Source organism: Eschrichtius robustus, chromosome 11, assembly GCF_028021215.1.
Source record: "Eschrichtius robustus isolate mEscRob2 chromosome 11, mEscRob2.pri, whole genome shotgun sequence".
Taxonomy (NCBI): domain Eukaryota; kingdom Metazoa; phylum Chordata; class Mammalia; order Artiodactyla; family Eschrichtiidae; genus Eschrichtius; species Eschrichtius robustus.
In genome coordinates this window covers 33,398,483-33,419,352 of record NC_090834.1, presented here as the reverse complement: position 1 = coordinate 33,419,352, position 20,870 = coordinate 33,398,483, and the positions used below count along the sequence as shown (strand labels likewise).

Sequence of the window (20,870 nt, the reverse complement as noted above, 5' to 3'; positions counted from 1 at the left end):
TCACCATTGAGAACGATGTTTGCTGTGGGTTTGTCATATATGGCTTTTATTATGTTGAGGTAGGTTCCCTCTATGCCCACTTTCTGGAGAGTTTTTATCATAAATTGGTGTTGAATTCTGTCAAAAGCTTTTTCTGCATCTATTGAGATGATTATATGGTTTTTATTCTTCAGTTTGTTGATGTGGTATATCATATTGATTGATTCATGAATATTGAAAATCCTTGCATCCTGGGACGAATCCCACTTGATCATGGTGTAATATTCTTTTAATGTATTGTTGGGTTTGGTTTGTTAGTATTTTGTTGATGAGTTTTGCGTCTGTGTTCATCAGTGATACTGTCCTGCAATTTTCAGAGAAAGGCAAATATCATATGTTATCACTTATATGTGGAATCTAAAGAAAGGGTACAAATGAACCTATCTACAAAACAGAAATAGAGTTATAAAATAGATAACAAATGAAGACCTACTGTATAGCACAGGGAAATCTTCTTTTCCCATATATATGGGAAAAGAATCTAAAAAAGAGTGTATATATGTATATGTATAACTGATCCACTTTGCTGTACAGCAGAAACTAACACAACATTGTAAATCAACTATACTCCAATAAAAATTTAAAAAATAAAATTAAAAAATAGAAAAAAAATGATCACAAATAACCAATGTCATACTTTCTGATATACTTTTTCTTATTAATTCTTTTCTATTCACTGAATTTCCTGCTCTTTTCATTATTTTTTCTTCTTTATGTTTTCCTTAGATTTGTACTGGATTTCATTCTTCCTGATTTCTTATGCTGAATGCTTAATTGATTTAATTAACTTCAATTAATATTGAAATTATTTTAAGTCTGTGAATTTTCAGTTGAATATATATTTTACCTTATCTCATAATTTGACATACTAGTGTTTCTGTTTTGTCATTTTCCAATAATCTTTATTTGTATATGATTTTCTCTGTAATTGTACATGATTTATTCATTTTGCATAACCTTTAGTATAGGGTCTTAAAAAAAAAAAAATAACCCTAAGTGGTTGTTCAGTTTCCTTAGTGCTCAGAAAATTTTGTCTAGTCTATGAAAATTTTTGGTAACTGTTTCATAAACAAAACATTTTCATTTTAAAAGTGTACATTTGGAAATGCACTTAGTTAAAAAAATAGTTAGGCATTTTTTCTTTTAATAAAACAAAAGTTTTTATTTAAGAGAAAACAGAATGAAAAGGTTTGCCAAGGGAATTATTATTTTTTTGTGGCAGGCATTCTTAAAGTACTGATCTGAATTTTTCATTAATGTTAGAAACCAGTTTGAAGGAAAAAAATTACTTTTAAAACAAGGTAATTTTTGAAATGGATTTATTTTGGTCTTTTTCCAAGAATTCAAAATTATTTTTTCTTTCATTTTGATAATTTTAAAAAATAATATAAACAGATTTTGGACATGTGGATAAGTGTTTTCTGACTAGTACTAGTCCAATGTACAATTTCGGTTCCTGGGTTTGAATTTGTGTTATAAGCCTAGCAATGTCAGGTAATACCCACCTTAAGTAAAGTGGACTGATGTTCAAGGAAGATTAGTTGACATTACATGTAAATAGTAATTTGAAGTCCTTATGGAAATTCAGATAGTACTGGAGAGAAAGAACTGGCGTATTGAAGTCAAAAACACCTGCCTGATAATAATCAGTATCATAATTCGTACTGTAAATGATGGTTTTGTTTTAGTAAAACACCTCAATGATCATGTCAAACTTATTTGGTTATTTTGAATATTGTTGGTTATGTAGGGTTTTTTTAATTAAAAAATTATTTTGGATTTTTAATTGAGATGAGCTATTAGGTATAAGGAGTTTAACACTACTTGTATATGTGTACATTTTTTTAACATCTTTATTGGAGTATAATTGCTTTACAATAGTGTGTTAGTTTCTGCTTTATAGCAAAGTGAATCAGCTGTACATATACATATATCCCCATATCTCCTCCCTCTTGAGTCTCCCTCCCACCGTCCCTATCCTACCCCTCTAGGTGGTCACAAAGCACTGAGCTGATCTCTCTGTGCTATGAGGCTGCTTCCCACTAGCTATCTGTTTTACATTTGGTAGTATATATAAGTCCATGCCACTTTCTCACTTTGTCCCAGCTTACCCTTCCCCCTCCCTGTGTCCTCAAGTCCATTCTCTTTGTCTGCATCTTAATTCCTGTCCTGCCCCTAGGTTCTTCAGAAACATTTTGTTTGTTTGGTTTTTTTTAGATTCCATATATATGTGTTAGCATACGGTATTTGTTTTTCTTTTTCTGACTTACTTCACTCTGTATGACAGACTCTAGGTCCATCTATCTCACTACAAATAACTCAGTTTCATTTTTTTTATGGCTGAGTAATATTCCATTGTATATATGTGCCACATCTTCTTTAGTACATTTTGACGTAACATAATAATAAATAGTTTAAGTCAAACTTAGTAATGGTGAAAAGTTTTTGCCTTATAATATGTTCTCATTATGTTAAATACTGATTTATTTTATTTGTAAGGTTTTAAACAATAAGTTTGTTTTTTCTCTAGTCACCTCCAGGTTTGAAGAAAAATTTAATGCGTACTTATGAATCTTGGACTTCTGAGCAAATTAGCAAAAAAGATAATATACATCGAGCTCATGCTCTCTTCAGTTTTGCTTGGTTTCATGCTGCATGCCAAGAAAGAAGAAATTACATTCCACAGGTAAGTAAGAACATGTCTTGGATGTAGTCTAAGGTGTACATTTTTTTATGTTAGAATATTTTTACAGTTTAGTATAAATAGCTAGGATTACTTCTTAAATTGATTCATGATTTGTAAATTTATATCTCTGATTCCATCTTCTCTGTTAATCTTCTGGACTGTATATTGTTATCTAGTTCACATGTTTTTGAATTAAAGTGTTTAGAACAATGTATGAGCCATCATAATTCATCATTGTTAGGTATCATTTTTATGGTTAATATCTCACCAGTTCAAAAATGTTCAAAAACCGAGTTCCCATACCTGTTTTCCCTTTAGTATATTCTGCTCAATAATAGGCATTGATATCTGTTTACTTCCTTAAGTTAGAAGCATAGGAGTTCTTCTTGATATGGTTTTCCTCCCTACTCAACTTGTGTTTAAATCCTGTTGATTCTACTTCTAAAATGTAATTCAAATCTGTACATTTCTCCTCACTATTCTTTTCAAGCCTCATCACCTCTCACCTGAATTACTTTTCCAACTCTTCTTCCTGCTTTTTCTATTTAGCAGCCAGAATTATTTTTCTAATATGTAATTTTGATTTTTTCACTCCTCTGCTTAATACCCATCAAATGGAATTCCACTGTACTTGGGAAAAAATATGCATATTTCTTACCATGATCCAGAAGGAAATATTTGCCTATCTTTTCAACCTCTTCCCAGGCCCCTTTTTTCTATCTGTTCTCTACACCTCAGTCACATGGGACTTCTTTATGGTCTTTTAATCCATCAAGCTTTCTCACCATAGGCTCTAGCTTTTATTTTTAAACCACCAATAGAGCACAGTTTTTCATGGCCATGGCAGTCCTAGCTGGTACCATGCTGTGATCTTCTTGCCAAATGCCTATCTTAGCCAAAAATTTCAGCAGTCTTCCATCTTTAAATTTTTCCCATCCTCTTTTTTTAAACTTTGTCTACTTCTGTTGGGATAATCTTTCCTCAAACTGCCCTCCCCATCTGCCAACCTTTTAGCCTTTCTCTATATTTCAGTTGCATGTCAAAATAAGAGCATAGGTTCTGGAGTTTCAGTCCTGACTCTAGAATTTCCTTGCTGTATGACCTTAGGTAAATTACTTTATCCCCTTGACTGTAAAATGCAAATAATGATCATATTTACCTCTGTTATGAGGATTAAATGAAATAGTGTATGTTTAGAAGTGCTTAACACAGTGCCTGAGTATAGCCTATCAATAAATATTTGTCAAACCAATGAAATAGTAAATAATAATAGCAATGTTTGTTTCATATATTTTACACACTATACTTATTAAGGGGTATGCTTATTATTTTCATTTTACAAAGGTAGGACAGTGAATCTCGATGGTAATTAACTTGCTGAAGGGATCACACCTAAAAAGCTGTAGAGCTTGGAAATGGGCAGGCTCACCGTCTTCTAAAGCCTTTGCCCCTAATTTCTCTGACATTCATCCTTAGGTAATGTATCAGTTAATCCTGATGCATACATGAAGAATAGTCACCGTGATGCACTTTTATGAGAAAACAAAACTTACATTTTAAAAACAAAATTACTTTTCATTTTTTATTGTGACACATGCACATAGTATAAATTTAAAAGCTATGAAAAGGCTTGCAAGTTAAGATTTAGTCTCCTCCCTCCTTATCCCCTGCCACTCAGTTTGTATTCCCAGGGCACCCACTGTTCACCATTTCTTGGATGTCCTTCAGAGATATTATATAAATACACATATATTTTATGCATTTATATGCACACATATGTTCTTTTCAACTCAAATGGCAGCACATTATACATACAGTTCTGTACTTTGCTTTATTAACCAATACATTTTAGAGATTATTAAATATTAGTACCCATTTAATACCTAATTTTAAAATATGATTTGTATTCATGATATCCGTATAAATATTTTTAGGCAGTTTGTATTGTTAGATGGGCATAAATATTTTCTTCAGTCTTTGCTATTACAAAAAATATTGCAATGGATATCCCTATGATTGCCTCATTTAACACTTATTCATGGTGGCCAATTCCTAAATGTAGAATGCTTGCTTCAAAATATATGTGTATTTTTAAAAGTTCATGAATAGTACCAAAATGCTCTACATAGAGGATATAGCAATTCATTTTCACACAAACAAAAATATTTGAAAATGTCATTTAAAAAAAAATTCTGCTCTCATAAAAATCATAAATTTAGAGGTAAAAGCAGACAAAATATTGAATGCCATTAATTGTTGGATGTCATGTCATAGGGATATGAACTCCACAAACTCTATTTTACCTCTTTTCCTTATTTGGTTTTGCTTTTTTTTTAACAGCCAACTTTGAGATGTAAAGATCCACTATTAATTCAACTTAGTTTTCATTCTCTGTGTTAGTAAAAGATTATTCCTTTGCTATTTTTCATTGCGGTGCTATGTTAACTTCCCTATTTTACACATGTGTATTGTACCTCTAATACTGCACTTGATGTAATGTCAGTTTTGTTTTATATTTGTTATTCTTTGATATTGTGTTATTCTTACTAGTTTGTGAGTACCTTTATAACAGGCTTAATCTCATTCATAAGAGCACTTTACACAGTGCCTGGATTTCCATGTCAGCTAAATAGGATTTGATTGGCTACTGAGAATCTCTCCACAATTTACAACATAATTTCTGTCAGGAATTATGATATGATTAACAAAAATTACCATTCAAATTTTTGTACCATATTTTTAAAAAATCATTAATCATCTCACAGTATATCAGTAACTGTGCTTTACAGAGAGTATAGTTCTTATTTCAGAATTAGTATTTTAGTTGGAAGTTGCTATATTAAGTAATATTGATAGCAACAGTCTTGAGAGTTTTATGAATATTAATTATTTTTTAAGGTATTTTTAAAATGTTGAAATGAGCATTTTTCTTCACAAATAAGATCTAATAGAGTTATATAAGAAATTTTATTAATAAAACTTTGTTTTGAGTTGGTAGAAAGTTTATTTAAAATGTTACGAGAACTTTGTTAACTGCTGATGGGTACGTATCCCTTACAGATTTTCTTTTTCTTAACATCTTTATTGTTATTAAGTATAATTGCTTTACAATGTTGTGTTAGTTTCTGCTGTATAACAAAGTGAATCAGCTGTATGTATACATATATCCCCATATCCCCTACCTCTTGAGCCTCCCTCCCGACCTCCCTATCCCACCCCTCTAGGTGGTCACAGTGCACTGAGCTGATCTCCCTGTGCTATGCAGCTGCTTCCCACTAGGTATTTTACATTTGGTAGTGTATATATGTCTATGCTACTCTCTCACCTCGTCCCAGCTTCCCCTCCGTGCTCCCCTGTATCCTCAAGTCCATTCTCTACATCTGTGTCTTTTATCCTGTACTGCCCTTAGGTTCTTAGAACCTTTTTTTTTTTTTTTTTTGATTCCATATATATGTGTTAGCATATGGTATTTGTTTTTCTCTTTCTGACTTACTTCACTCTGTATGACAGACTCTAGGTCCATCCACCTCACTACAAATAACTCAATTTCATTTCTTCTATGGCTGAGTAATATTTCATTGTATATATGTGCCACATCTTTTTTTTTTCTTCTTTATTTTTTTTAACGTCTTTATTAGAGTATAATTGCTTTACAGTGGTGTGTCAGTTTCTGCTTTTATAACAAAGTGAATCAGTTAGACATATACATATATCCCCATATCTCTTCCCTCTTGCATCTCCCTCCCTCCTACCCTCCCTATCCCACCCCTCTAGGTGGTCACAAAGCACAGAGCTGATCTCCCTGTGCTATGCGGTTGCTTCCCACTACCTATCTATTTTACGTGTGGTAGTGTATATATGTCCATGCCACTCTCTCACTTTGTCCCAGCTTACCCTTCCCCCTCGCCGTATCCTCAAGTCCATTCTCTAGTAGGTCTGCATCTTTATTCCCATCTTACCCCTAGGTTCTTCTTACCATTTTCTTTCTTTCTTTTTTCTTCTTCTTAGATTCCATATATATATGTTAGCATACGGTATTTGTTTTTCTCTTTCTGACTTACTTCACTCTGTATGACAGTCTCTAGGTCCATCCACCTCACTACAAATAACTCAGTTTCGTTCCTTTTTATGGCTGAGTAATATTCCATTGTATATATGTGCCACATCTTCTTTATTCATTCATCTGTCAATGGACACTTAGGTTGCTTCCATGTCCTGGCTATTGTAAATAGAGCTGCAATGAACAGTGTGGTACATGACACTTTTTGAATTCTGGTTTTCTCAGGGTATATGCCCAGTAGTGGGATTGCTAGCTCATATGATAGTTCTATTTTTAGTATTTTAAGGAACCTCCATACTGTTCTCCATAGTGGCTGTATCAATTTACATTCCCTCCAACAGTACAGGAGTGTTCCCTTTTCTCCACACCCTCTCCAGCATCTATGGTTTGTAGAGTTTTTAATGATGGCCATTCTCTCCGGTGTGAGGTGATACTTCATTGTAGTTTTGACTTGCATTACTCCAATGATTAGTGATGTTGAGAATCCTTTCATGTGTCTGTTGGCAATCTGTATATCTTCTTTGGAGAAATGTCTCTTTAAGTCTTCTGCCCATTATTGGACTGGGTTGTTTGTTTTTTCGATATTGAGCTGCATGAGCTGCTTGTATATTTTGGAGATTAATCCTTTGTCAGTTGCTTCATTTGCAAATATTTTCTCCCATTCTGAGGGCTGCCTTTCATCTTGTTTATGGTTTCCTTTGCTATGCAAAAGCTTTTAAGTTTCATTAGGTCCCATTTCTTTTTCTTTTTCTTTCTCAAGATTGCTTTGGCTATTCAGGGTCTTTTGTATTTCCATACAAATTGTAAAATCCTTTGTTCTAGTTCTGTGAAAAATGCCATTGGTAGTTTGGTAGGGATTACATTGAATCTGTACATTGCTTTGGGTAGTATAGTCATTTTCACAGTATTGTTTCTTCCAATCCAAGAACATGGTATATCTCTCCATCTGTTTGTATTGTCTTTGATTTCTTCCATCAGTGTCCTATAGTTTTCTGCATACAGGTCTTTTGTTTCCTTAGGTAGGTTTATTCCTAGGTATTTTATTCTTTTTATTGCAATGGTAAATGGGAGTGTTTCCTTAAATTCTCTTTCAGATTTTTCATCATTAGTGTATAGGAATGCAAGAGATTCCTGTGCATTACTTTTGTATCCTGCTACTTTACCAAATTATTTGATTAGCTCTAGTAGTTTTCTGGTAGCATCTTTAGGATTTTCTATGTATCTTCAGGATTTTCATGTCATCTGAAAACAGTAACAGTTTTAATTCCTGTTTTCCGATTTGGATTTCTTTTATTTCTTTTTCTTCTCTGATTTCCGTGGCTAAAACTTCCAAAACTACGTTGTATAGTAGTGGTGGAGTGGGCACCCTTTTCTTGTTCCTGATCTTAGAGGAAATGCTTTCAGTTTTTCACCATTGCGAATGATGTTGACTGTGGGTTTGTCATATATGGCTTTTATTATGTTGAGGTGGGTTCCCTCTATGCCCACTTACTGGAGAGTTTTTATCATAAATGGGTGTTGAATTTTGTTGAAAGCTTTTTCTGCATCTATTGAGATTATCATATGTTTTTTTTTTTCCTTCAGTTTGTTAATATGGTGTATCACATTGATTGATTTGCGTATACTGAAGAATCCTTGCATACCTGGAATAAACCTCACTTGATCATGGTGTATGATCCTTTTAATGTGCTGCTGGGTTCTGTTCACTAGTATTTTGTTGAGGATTTTTGCAACTGTGTTCATCAGTGATATTGGCCTGTAGTTTTCTTTTTTTGTGACATCTTTGTCTGGGTTTGGTAACAGGGTGATGGTGGACTCATAGAATGAATTTGGGAGTGTTCCTCCCTTTGCTATATTTTGGAAGAGTTTGAGAAGGATAGGTGTTAGCTCTTCTCTGAATTTTTGATGGAATTCACCTGTGAAGCCACCTGGTCCTGGGCTTTTTTTTGTGGAAGATTTTTAATCACAGTTTCAATTTCATTTCTTGTGATTATTCTGTTCATATTTTCTGTTTCTTCCTGGTTCAGTCTTGGAAGGTTGTACTTTTCTAAAAATTTGTCCATTTCTTCCAGGTTGTCCATTTTTTTGGCATATAGTTGCTTATAGTAGTCTCTCACGAACCTTTGTATTTCTGCAGTGTCAGTTGTTACCTCTCCTTTTTCATTTTTAACTCTGTTGATTTGAGTCTTCTCCCTTTTTATCTTGATGAGTCTGGATAATGGTTTATCAATTTTGTTTCTCTTCTCAAAGAACCAGTTCTTAGATTTATTGATTTTTGCTATCACTTCCTTCATTTCTTTTTCTTTTACTTCTGATCTGATCTTTTTGATTTCTTTCCTTCTGCTAACTTTGCGGGGTTTTTTGCTCTTCTTTCTCCAATTGCTTTAGGTGTAAAGTTAGGTTGTTTATTTGAGATTTTTCTTGTTTATTGAGGTGAGAATGTATTGCTATAAACTTCCCTCTTAGAACTGCTTTTGCTGTATCCCATAAGTTTTGGGTCATTGTGTTTCCATTGTTATTTGTTTCTAGGTATTTTTTGATTTCCTCTTTGATTTCTTCAGTGATCACTTCGTTATTAAGTAGTGTATTGTGTAGCCTCCATGTGTTTGTATTTTTTACAGATCTTTTCCTGTAATTGACATCTAGTCTCATAGCGTTGTGGTCGGAAAAGATATTGATACGATTTCAATTTTCTTAAGTTTACCGAGGCTTGATTTGTGACCCAAGATGTGATCTGTCCTGGAGAATGTTCCATGAGCACTTGAGAAGAAAGTGTATTCTGTTGTTTTTGGATGGAATGTCCTATAAGTATCAATTAAGTCCATCTTGTTTAATGTACCATTGAAAGCTTGTGTTTCCTTATTTATTTTCATTTTGGATGATCTGTCCATTGGTGAAAGTGGGGTGTGAAAGTTCCCTACTATGATTGTGTTACTATCGATTTCCCCTTTTATGGCTGTTACCATTTGCCTTATGTATTGAGGTGCTTCTATGTTGGGTTATAATTGTTATATCTTCTTCTTGGATTGATCCCTTGATCATTATGTAGTGTCCTTCTTTGTCTCTTGTAATAGTCTTTATTTTAAAGTCTATTTTGTCTGATATGAGAATTGCTACTCCAGGTTTCTTTTGATTTGCATTTGCATGGAATATATTTTTCCTTACCTCGCTTTCAGTTTGTATATGTCCCTAGGTCTGAAGTGGGTCTCTTGTAGACAGCATATATACGGGTCTTGTCTTTGTATCCATTCAGCAAGCCTGTGTCTTTTGGTTGGAGCATTTAATCCATTTACGTGCAAGGTGATTATCGATATGTATGTTCCTATTACCATTTTCTTAATTGATTTGGGTTTGTGTTTGTGGGTCTTTTTCTTCTCTTGTGTTTCCCACGTGGAGAAGTTTCTTCAGCATTTGTTGTAAAGCTTGTTTTGGTAGTGCTGAATTCTTTTAGCTTGCTTGTCTGTAGAGGTTTTGATTTTCCCTCGAATCTGAATGAGATCCTTGCTGGGGAGATTAATCTTGGTTGTAGTTTTTTCCCTTTCATCACTTTAAATATGTCTTGCCACTCTGTTCTGGCTTGCAGAGTTTCTGCTGAAAGATCAGCTGTTAACCTTATGGAGATTCCCTTGTATGTTATTTGTTTCTTTTCCCTTGCTGCTTTTAGTATTTTTTCTTTGTATTTAATTTTTGATAGTTTGATTAATATGTGCCTTGACACATTTCTCCTTGGATTTGTCCTGTATGGGACTCTCTGTGCTTCCTGGACTTGATTGACTGTTTCCTTTCCCATGTTAGGGAAAGTTTTTACTATAATTTCTTCAAATATTTTCTCAGACCCTTTCTTTTTCTCTTCTTCTTCTGGGACCCCTATAATTGGAATGTTGGTGCGTTTAATGTTGTCCCAGAAGTCTCTGAGACTGTCCTCAATTCTTTTCATTCTTTATTCTTTATTCTGCTCTGATGTTGTTATTTCCACTATTCTCTCTTCCAGGTCACTTATCCGTTCTTCTGCCTCAGTTATTCTGCTGTTGATTCCTTCTCTAGTATTTTTAATTTCATTTATTGTGTTGTTCATCATTTTTTGTTTGATCTTTAGTTCTTCTAGGTCCTTCTTAAACGGTTGTTGTATTTTCTCTATTCTATTTGAGAGATTTTTGATCATCTTTACTATCGTTACTCTGAATTCTTTTTCAGGTAGCCTGCCTATTTCCTCTTAATTTGTTTAGTCTGGTGGGTTTTTACCTTGCTCCTTCATCTGCTACGTATTTCTCTGTCTTCTCAATTTTCTTTTTAATTTACTGTGTTTGGGGTCTCCTTTTCGCAAGGTGCAGGTTCATAGTTCCTCTTACATCTGGTGTCTGCCCCCAGTGTGTGAGGTCAGTTCAGTGGCTTGTGTAGGCTTCCTGGTTGTGGGCACTGGTGCCTAAGTTTTGGTGGGTGGGGCTGTATCCTTTCCCTCTGGTGGGCATGGCCATGTCTGATGGTGTGTTTTGGGCTGTCTGTGAAGTTAGTATGACTTTAGGCAGCCTCTCTGCTAATGGGTGTGGTTGTGTTCCTGCCTTGCTAGTTGTTTGGCATGGGGCATTCAGTACTGGATCTTGCTGGCCATTGGGTGGAGCTGGGTCTTAGTGCTGAGACAGAGATCTCTGGGAGAGCTCTCACCATTTAATATTACATTGGGCCTGGAGGTCTCTGTTGGTCCAACGTCCTGGACTCAGTTCTCCCACCTCGGAGGCTCAGACCCGACACCTGGCTGGAGCACCCAGACCCTGCCAGCTGCATGGCACGGACGATAAGATAGGAAAAAAAGAAACGAACAGACAGTACCCCAGAACAAACGGTAAAAGCAAAACTAAAGAGATAAAATCACACAAAGAAACACACACACACACACACACACACTCACAAAAAGAAAAAAAGAAAAAAAAAAGAAAGAAAAAAAGAAAATGAACAGACAGAACCTGAAGGCAAATGGTAAAAGCAAAACTAAACAGACAAAATCACACAAAGAAACATATGCACACAACTCACAAAAAGAGAAAAGAAAAAAAAAACAAAAAAACGGAAGAGAGCAACTAAATCAATAAACAAACCCACAAATGAAAACAAACACTAAAAACTAAACTAAGATAAACATAAAACCAAAAACAAATCAAATGCAGAAAGCAAACCCCAAGTTCGTAGTTGCCCCCAAAGTCCACCCCCTCAATTTTGGGAACACTCATTGTCTATTCAGGTATTCCACACCTGCAGGGTTTACCAAGCTGACTGTGTGGATTTAATGCACTGCTCCTAAGGCTGCATGAAGAAATTTCCCTTTCTCTTCTTTGTTTGCACAACTCCTGGGGCTCAGCTTTGGTTTTGGCTCTGCCTCTGAGTGTAGGCCACCCTCAGGCATCTGTTTCCTGCCCAGACAAGAGGGGGTTAAAACAGCGGCTGATTAGGGCTCTCTTGCTCACTCAGACTGGGGAGAGGGAGGGGTATAGTAGTCTCAGTTGCAATGCGGTGTGTGTCTGCAGCAGTAGAGGCCTGTGTGACGTTGTAACAGCCTGAGGCACATCATGTGTTCTCCCAGGGAAGTTGGCCCTGGATAATGGGACCCTGGCAGTGGCGTGATGCACAGGCTTCCGGGGGTATGTGGGTAGTGTCCTGCGCTTGCACACAGGATGTTTGGTGGCAGCGGTGGCAGCAGTAGCGGTCCTTGCTCACCTCTGTGGTTTGAGATGATAGCCACGGCTCGTGCCCGTCTCTGGGGCTCACTTAGGCGGTGCTCTGCCATCTGTGGGCACTCGGAGCAGGAAGCCCCTCTCCTTGCACACCCCAAAACAATGGTCTCTTGCCTCTCTGGCAGGTCCAGACTTTTTCCCGGACACCCTCCCAGATAGCTGTGGCACACTAGCCCCCTTCAGGCTGTGTTCATGCAGCCAACCCCAGTCCTCTCCCTGGGGTCTGACCTCTGAAGCACAAGCCTCAGCTCCCAGCCCCCACATGCCCTGGCAGGTTAGCAGACAAGCATCTCAGGCTGGTGAGTGCTGGTCGGCACCAATACTCTATGCAGGAATCTCTCCGCTTTGCCCTCTGCACCCCTGTTGCTGTGCTCTCCTCCGTGGCTCTGAAGCTTCTCCCCTGCCCACCCCCCATCTCCGCCAGGGAAGGGGCTCCCTAGGGTGTGGAAACTTTTCCTCCTTCACAGCTCCCTCCCAGAGGTGCAGGTCCCATCCCTATTCCTTTGTCTCTTTTTTTCTTTTTTCTTTTGCCCTACCCAGGTACGTGGGGAGTTTCTTGCCTTTTGGGAAGTCTGAGGTCTTCTGCCAGTGTTCAGTAGGTGTTCTGTAGGAGTTGTTTCACATGTAGATGTATTTTTGATGTATTTATGGGGAGGAAGGTGATCTCCACATCTTACTCCTCTGCCATCTTGAAGGTCTGTGTCTCCCTTACAGATTTTTAATTCTTAGGTATAGTTTAACTTAGGTATAGTTAACTGAAATATTTTTTGTTTTCACAATATATATAATATTATTTTAAAAAATAACTATCTAAATGCTAGATAGAAGGCAAATTTTTATATCCAACTCAGACCAACTCTCTAAGATCTAGGTTTATATATCCAACTATTTATTTGACCTATCTAGGTAGATGTCTCAAAAATGACTGAAGATGCACATATTCTAGATCCAAATACTAGAACATTAGCTTCTCAAGAGCACAGATTTTTGTCTCTTTTGTTTACTGCTATATTTTCATTGACAAAAACAGTGCCAAGTATATAGCAGACACTCAGTAAGTTTTTGTTGAACACTTTATTCATTGATCTCGTTATCCCTTTCTAAACCTTGTATTCTTTCAGTGTTCCACCTGTGAGTGAATGATGCCAACATCAATTTGAATAAGCCATGAGCTTAGAAGTCATTCTTAATACCTCTCTTTTTGGTATCTTCATCCTCCATTACAATCCAATACAAAAATTCTTTCATTTCATTGTCCTAACTATCTATCTACTTTTGTTTTTCTGTCATTTCTTACCCTTTCCCCACCAGGGTGACTTTCCCTTATCTTTTATATTAGGTCAGAGCTCTTTCTTATATATACCAAGTATGTTTCTTTTCCTTAAACATATTACAGTTTGTAATTGTATGTGTATTTGTGTAATTGATTGTATCCACCCCTCCCCTGACATTTGACTGAAAGCTACATGGAAACAGGGATTATATATGTTTTTGCTCATTCTTTTATTCCCAGAGCCTGACATATAATGTGCACTTAATAAATCTTTTTGAATGATGAATGAATAAATTAAATTTGTATCAATATTTCTGAATATTATTCAAGTCTAAATAGATTTTAGTTCGAACTTATTTTATTGCATAAAACTAATTACTAGTCATAGTTGATGAAAGCCCTGTAGAAATTATTTTTAATTATTTCATATTATTGTCTATCACATATAAATGTCTTTGAATGTTGTTTTTATACAAGCATGGTAGCTATTAGCTGTAGGTTTATAATTTTATTTAGTTATAATATGAATGCTTTGTGGGTCAAATGAACAGAAAATAATACTATATGCCTTTAGACCTTTAAATAATTTTTGTAATATTTCTGTTTTCATGTTTGTAGAGAAAATCCACAATTCTGAAGGACCAAATTATAGGAAATCTCTCAATGTATACACACTATGTAGACTCAATGATTTACTACGCCAATTTGTTCTTTCTATATATGACTCTTCTGCCACATACTTAAGTGATAAAAACATTTATGACATTGTAAAATCCTTTGCATGCTGTAGAGATCAATAAATTTATTTTTTAAAATTACTCTTACTTTAGACATATTGTTTTATTGTTTTTATTAAAAATTCTCAATAGTTGCCTTTTTTTCTTTTAGTCTGTATTGAACATTCTTTTTAAGATTGTAAGGGCAATGATATATGCATATATATTTTTTAACACTGCTTGTAGTTCTTTAATTTTTTTAAAATTTGTTTTGATAGGGTTGGACCAAGTTTTATGAGTTTTCTTTATCAGATCTTCGGGCTGGTTACAGCATTATTGACAGACTCTTTGATGGTAAGTTCTAGTGATGAAAACTTTGACCTCTGATGTCAATGAAAAAATTTTTTGAGCTCTTATTAAAAATAGGGTTTTTTTCAAGAGTGACTTGACGTCCTATTATAAAATTTGCTTTTTGCTTTTTATTTTGTACTTAATGTTCTGAATTCCATGCTTGTACAAGTTCATATATTATCTGTTGTGGTCATTGGTTTTGATATAATCCATTAGATTTCTGGTTGATCTGTAGCTTTCAGGAAGCAGAAACCTAGAATGACCTTGTCTTTACTTCATGGCCTTCACAAGTTTCAGGCTTCAGCTAAATTATTCATATCTCTTTCAAGGGAACTGTTAAAATTCAAGAATATGGTAGACCAAGAATCTGTAGAATCACAATTGTATGATTAAGTAGAAATCAGGAATCAAGGTACAAATAATAGACTAAAACAGGGCAACAAAACCATATAATCTGATCCCTTGAGGCCATCTAGCTCTCTGCCTCCTGAAGACAGGAATGGTCCAATCCCTGAGGGTTATTGCTCAGGGCCAACTCAAGCGAACACTAGAGTTTAGAGCAATGATGGATTAGAGAAGAGAGTACGTTGATAGGGCTCTCAAACTTAAAACTTTTCCAAACAACTCTAGATTCTTGTCTCCCCCACCATCCTGCAGCCTTGCCAAACTACTCTTCCCTGAGTCTGCCCCATTTCAGTAAATGGCACCACCATTCATGTGGTTGTTCAGGTTCAAAGTCTATGAATCACCCTTGATTCTCCTCTTTTTCTTATCCTCAAACATCCAATGCTTTGGCAGTTTCTGTCCCCTCCATGTCCAAATCACATCAAAATTCTGTTCTCATCCTTCAACTTCATCAATCCTTGGTAGTCCAAGAAATAGATTTTTTCAAAAATTCTCCACAGAGTAAACAAATTTATTTTTTAGAAAAGAAAAGCAAAGCATATAGTTCACTTTCAAAACCTACAGCCACATTTATCTTCTTTCTGTTCCTTGAACAAACCTGGCTTGTTCCTACCTGAAGGTTTTGGTAGGTGCTCTTCCTTCTGTCTGAAATGCTCCTCTCCCAAACCTTTATATGATTTTCTTCTCTTATCATTCACATCTCAGCTTAGAGGTATCCTCTTCAGAAAAGTTATCACCAAGTCTAATTTTCTAATTGTTCTCTATCCCCATGTTCTGTTTAATTGTTTTAATACATTAGTGCTACCTTGTACTTTCTTGTTTATTCATTCATTTTTAAAAATGTTGTTCATCTTTTCCAACTAGAGTGTAATCTACATTAAGCAAGGTCTTTGGCTATTTTGTTTACTCTGTATGTCCTTAACATCTGTAGCAGGGCCTAGCCCATGGTAGTAGGCACTGTTATAGTTGGTTGAATTAATGACATCATCATTTATTCAGTAACTTGGTTTCCACAAAAGGATAAGGATAGACGTCTAGCATGTGGACAAATCCCATTTTTTTTTGTAGTTTTCTTTTATTTTAATTTTTTATTGAAGTATAGTTGACTTACAATGTTTCATGTGCACAGCAAAGTGATTCCGTTGTACATATATATATATATATATATATATATATCTATTATATATCTATTTTTTTCAGATGCTTTTCCCATGTAGGTTGTAACAAGATATTGAATATAGTTTCCTGTGCTATATAATAGGCCCTTATTGTTTATCTATTTTATATATAGTAGTGTGTATCTGTTAATACCAAATTCCAAATTTATCCCCCCCCCCCACTTCCTCTTTGGTAACCATAAGTTTCTTTTCTATGTCTGTGAATCTATTTCTTGTTTTGTAAATAAGTTCATTGGTATCATTTTTTTAGATTCCACATATAAGTGATATCATATGATAATTTTCTTTTTCTGTCTGACTTAGTATGATTATTTCTAAGTCCATCCATGTTGCAGCAAATGGCATTATTCTTTTTTTATGGCTGAGTAATATTCCATTGTATATATATCTGTAGCACATCTGCTGTATCCATTCATCTGTTGATGGACATTTGGGTTGCTTCCATATCTTAGCTATTGTAAATAGTGCTGCTATGAACATTGGAGTGCATGTATCTTTTTTAATGAGAGTTTTTATCTTTTCTGGATATAATGCCCAGGAGTGGGATCGCAGGATCATATGGTAATGCTGGTTTTAGTTTTTTAAGGAACTTCATACTGTTCTCAATAGTGACAACCCTAATTTACATTCTCACCAACAGTGTAGGAGGGTTCCCTTTTCTCCACAGCCTCTTTAGCATTCATTGTTTGTAGACTTTCTGATGATGGTTATTCTGACCTCATTGTAGTTTTCACTTGCATTTTCCTAATAATCAGCAATGTTGAGCATCTTTTCATGTGCCTGTTGGCAGTCTGTATAACTTCTGTGGAGAAGTGTCTATTTAGGTCTTCTGCCCATTTTTTTGGTTGGCTTGTTTGTTTGTTTTTTATATTGAGCTGTATGAGCTGTTTGTATATTTTGGAAATTAATCCCTTGTCAGTTCATCGTTTGCCAATATTTTCTTCCATTCCATAGGTTGTCTTTTTGTTTTGTTAATGGTTTTCTTTGTTGTACAAAAGCTTTTAAGTTTAATTAGGTCCCATTTGTTTACTTTTATTTTTATTTCTTTTGCCTTAGGAGACAGATCCAAAAAATATTGCTATGATTTATGTCAAAGAGTGTCCTGCCTGTGTTTTCCTGTAGGAGTTTTACATCAATAGTATCCAGTCTTAGGGACTTCCCTGGTGGTCCAGTGGTTGGGACTTCACCTTCCAATGCGGGTTTGATCCCTGGTTGGGGAACTTGGATCCCGTGTGCCTTGCAGCCAAGAAACCAAGGCATAGAACAGAAGCAATATTGTAACAAATTCAGTAAAGACTTTAAAAATGGCCCACATCAAAATCAATGGCCCAGTCTTACATTTAGGTCTTTAATCCATTTTGAGTTTATTTTTGTATATGGTGTTAGAGAATGTTCTAATTTCATTCTTTTACATGTAGCTGTCCAGCTTTTTATATGTAGCACCACTTATTGAAGAGACTGTCTTTTCTCCATTGTATATTCTTGCCTCCTTTGTTGTAGATGAATTGACCCTAAGTGCATGGGTTTATTTCTGGGCTTTCTATCCTGTTCTGTTGATCTATGTGTCTTTTTTTGTGCTAGTACCATACTGTTTTGATTCCTGTAGCTTTGTAGTATAGTTTGAAGTCAGCTGATTCCTCCAGTTTCATTCTTCTTTCTCAAGATAGATTTGGCTATTCGGGGTCTTTTGTGTTTCCATACAAATTGTAAAAATTTTTGTTCCAGTTCTATGAAAAATGCCATTGGTAATTTGATAGGGATTGCATTGAATCTGTAGATTGCCTTGGGTAAGTAGTATTGTCATTTTAACAATATTGAGTCTTATAAAACAAGAACACCATATAGCTTTCCATCTGTTTGTGTTGTCTTCAGTTTCTTCCATCAACATCTTCAGAGTACAGGTCTTTTACCTCCTTGGGTAGATCTATTCCTAGGTATTTTATTCTTTTTGATGTGATGGTCCATGGGATTATTTTCTTAATTTCTCTTTCTCACATTTTGTTGTTAGTGTATAGAAATGCAACAGATTTCTGTATATTAATTTTGTATCCTGCAACTTTACCAAATTCATTGATGAGCTTTGGATTTTCTATGTATAGGATGTAATCTGCAAACAGTGACACTTTTACTTCTTCCTTTCCAATTTGAATTCCTTTTATTTCCTTTTCTTCTCTGATTTCTGTGTCTAGGACTTCCAAAACTATTTTGGATAAAAGTGGCATGAGTGGGCATCCTTGTCTTGTTCCTGATCTTAGAGGAAATGCTTTCAGCTTTTCACCATTGAGAATGATGCTGGCTGTGGGCTTGTCATCTATGGCCTTTATTATGTTGAGATATGTTCGAGTCCCATTTTAATTTACATGTTTATGAGATTTTAAAAACTTTTAAATGAAGTATGATATGTGTACAAAAAGTACTTATATCATAAGATTACAGCCCAGTGAAATTTCCACAAACTGAACACTCTCATGTAGCCAGCACCTTAATCAAGAAACAGAACATTACCAATACCTCAGATTTTACTCTAGTGCTGCCTTCCAGTTACTACCATTCTCCAATTTCCCCCACCACCACTCCTGTGGTAAAGACCAGGCACCTAACTATATAGATTAGCTTTGCCTGTTTTTATAAAACTGGAATCATACATCATGTATTCTTTAGTCTTTGTATTCTTTCAGTTAACATTATATTTGAGAGATTCATCCATATGGTTACATGTCATTGTTGTCCATTTATTCACAGTGCTATATAGTTTGCCATTCTGTGATTGTATTTCTTCTCTTGGTGGGTAGTTTTCAAGTTTTTTCTTGATGGACACGTGAGTAGTTTGGGATGATTGTGCTATATCTTTGGGTGACTACTTGAATATATTTCTGTTGGGTATATATGTAGAAGTAGATAGGATATTAATTTATTTGTTCCCCATAGTTAGTTAATGCCTAATAGTATTCCAAATGAATTTTTTGTTTATTTAAAAAATCTTTGAATTATACATCAGAAAAGTATACATAAAGGTATAATTCAATAGATTTTCATAAATTGAACCTTTGTAACTCGCCCAAAGTCAATAAATAGTGTATTACCAACATTCTGGAAGCATCTCCCCCACTCCTTTTAACGTATGACCCAACATTTTCCCATTTTGTGCTAAGGCCGATCAGTTTTCTGATTTCCATGAGTTGTTTTTTTTTTTTTTTTTTAACAAATCTCTTTTTTTTTTTTTTTTTTTTTAATAATTCTTTATTTTATTTATTTATTTTTGGCTGTGTTGGGTCTTCGTTTCTGCGTGAGGGCTCCGTCCAGTCGCGGCAAGCAGGGGCCACTCCTCATCGCGGTGCGCGGGCCTCTCACTATCGCGGCCTCTCTTGTTGCGGAGCACAGGCTCCAGACGCGCAGGCTCAGCAGTTGTGGCTCACGGGCCCAGCCGCTCCGCGGCACGCGGGATCCTCCCAGACCAGGGCACGAACCCGTGTCCCATGCATCGGCAGGCAGATTCCCAACCACTGCGCCACCAGGGAAGCCCATGAGTTGTTTTTTTTAATGTTTATTTTGAAACATAATTTTTTTGGAGGATATATACTAGTACTTTAGCTTGCTTAGAAACTTGGTAATTTTCCAAAAGGCTTTTGAACATTTATTTGATTTTTATAATATCACTTTGAGGCAAATATTATTAATGCTCTTTTAAGATGAGGAAACCAAAGCACAGAGAGTTTGAATGATTTGTTTATCATTGTGTTTCAAGCTTACGATGGAATTAATTAATAGCATCATATGTTTTTTACATACATCACACCAGTGAATTGTTGTAAGAGGAAGATGCTTCAAAATGATACTGAATCTCATGGGAGATGTCTAAATGTAATCTTATGATTACAAGATTTCCTGCTATTAAGGGACCTCCACATATGGAGAATTAAATGTAAAAAAGGGGAATGGTTCATTGAATTTTATAGTACTGAAATAGTCTAAACTAGTAATGCTAGCAGTGATGTTAACTAGGTAGATTAAAATTGTGTTTCCTGCATTTACTGCTGTTGGGGAGGAAGAAATTTTCTTCTACCCTTCTGGGTTCTTCTGGCTGGTCTAAGAATTTACACTGACATGAAACAGATTAACAGGAGAAGATCAAACAAAAATTAATAACATGTATATATAGGAGAGACCCAGGAAGACTAAGTAACTTGCCAAAATGGCTGAAACCCTCACCTTAAATACTATCTTCAACTAAAGACAAAAGAGGGTGTTTGGGGTAGTGGTTTTAGACTTCAGAAGGGAGGAAGGCAGTTAACATGGAGATGCAAAAAAGCAGATGTTTGGTAAACAAATTGCTGGGCTATGCAGAGACAATGGGACACAGGGAGGAATTTTAACAAACAGACTTTGCCAGGTTCCTTCCTGTCCACCATACCTAGTTCATATTATAGTTATCTATG

At 35.5% G+C, this 20,870-nt stretch overlaps 1 protein-coding gene across 4 annotated transcripts in view; it reads left to right on the top strand.

Moving 5' to 3' along the window:
- DYNC2H1 (dynein cytoplasmic 2 heavy chain 1) overlaps window positions 1–20,870 on the top strand; it is a 358,559-nt gene that overhangs the window by 216,549 nt on the left and 121,140 nt on the right. For all 4 annotated transcript variants that reach the window (XM_068554132.1, XM_068554131.1, XM_068554130.1 and 1 more), the window contains exons 79-80: window positions 2,570–2,725; window positions 14,779–14,854. In XM_068554132.1, the coding sequence (XP_068410233.1) occupies window positions 2,570–2,725; window positions 14,779–14,854 (232 nt within the window). The remainder of the gene's footprint in view (window positions 1–2,569; window positions 2,726–14,778; window positions 14,855–20,870) is intronic.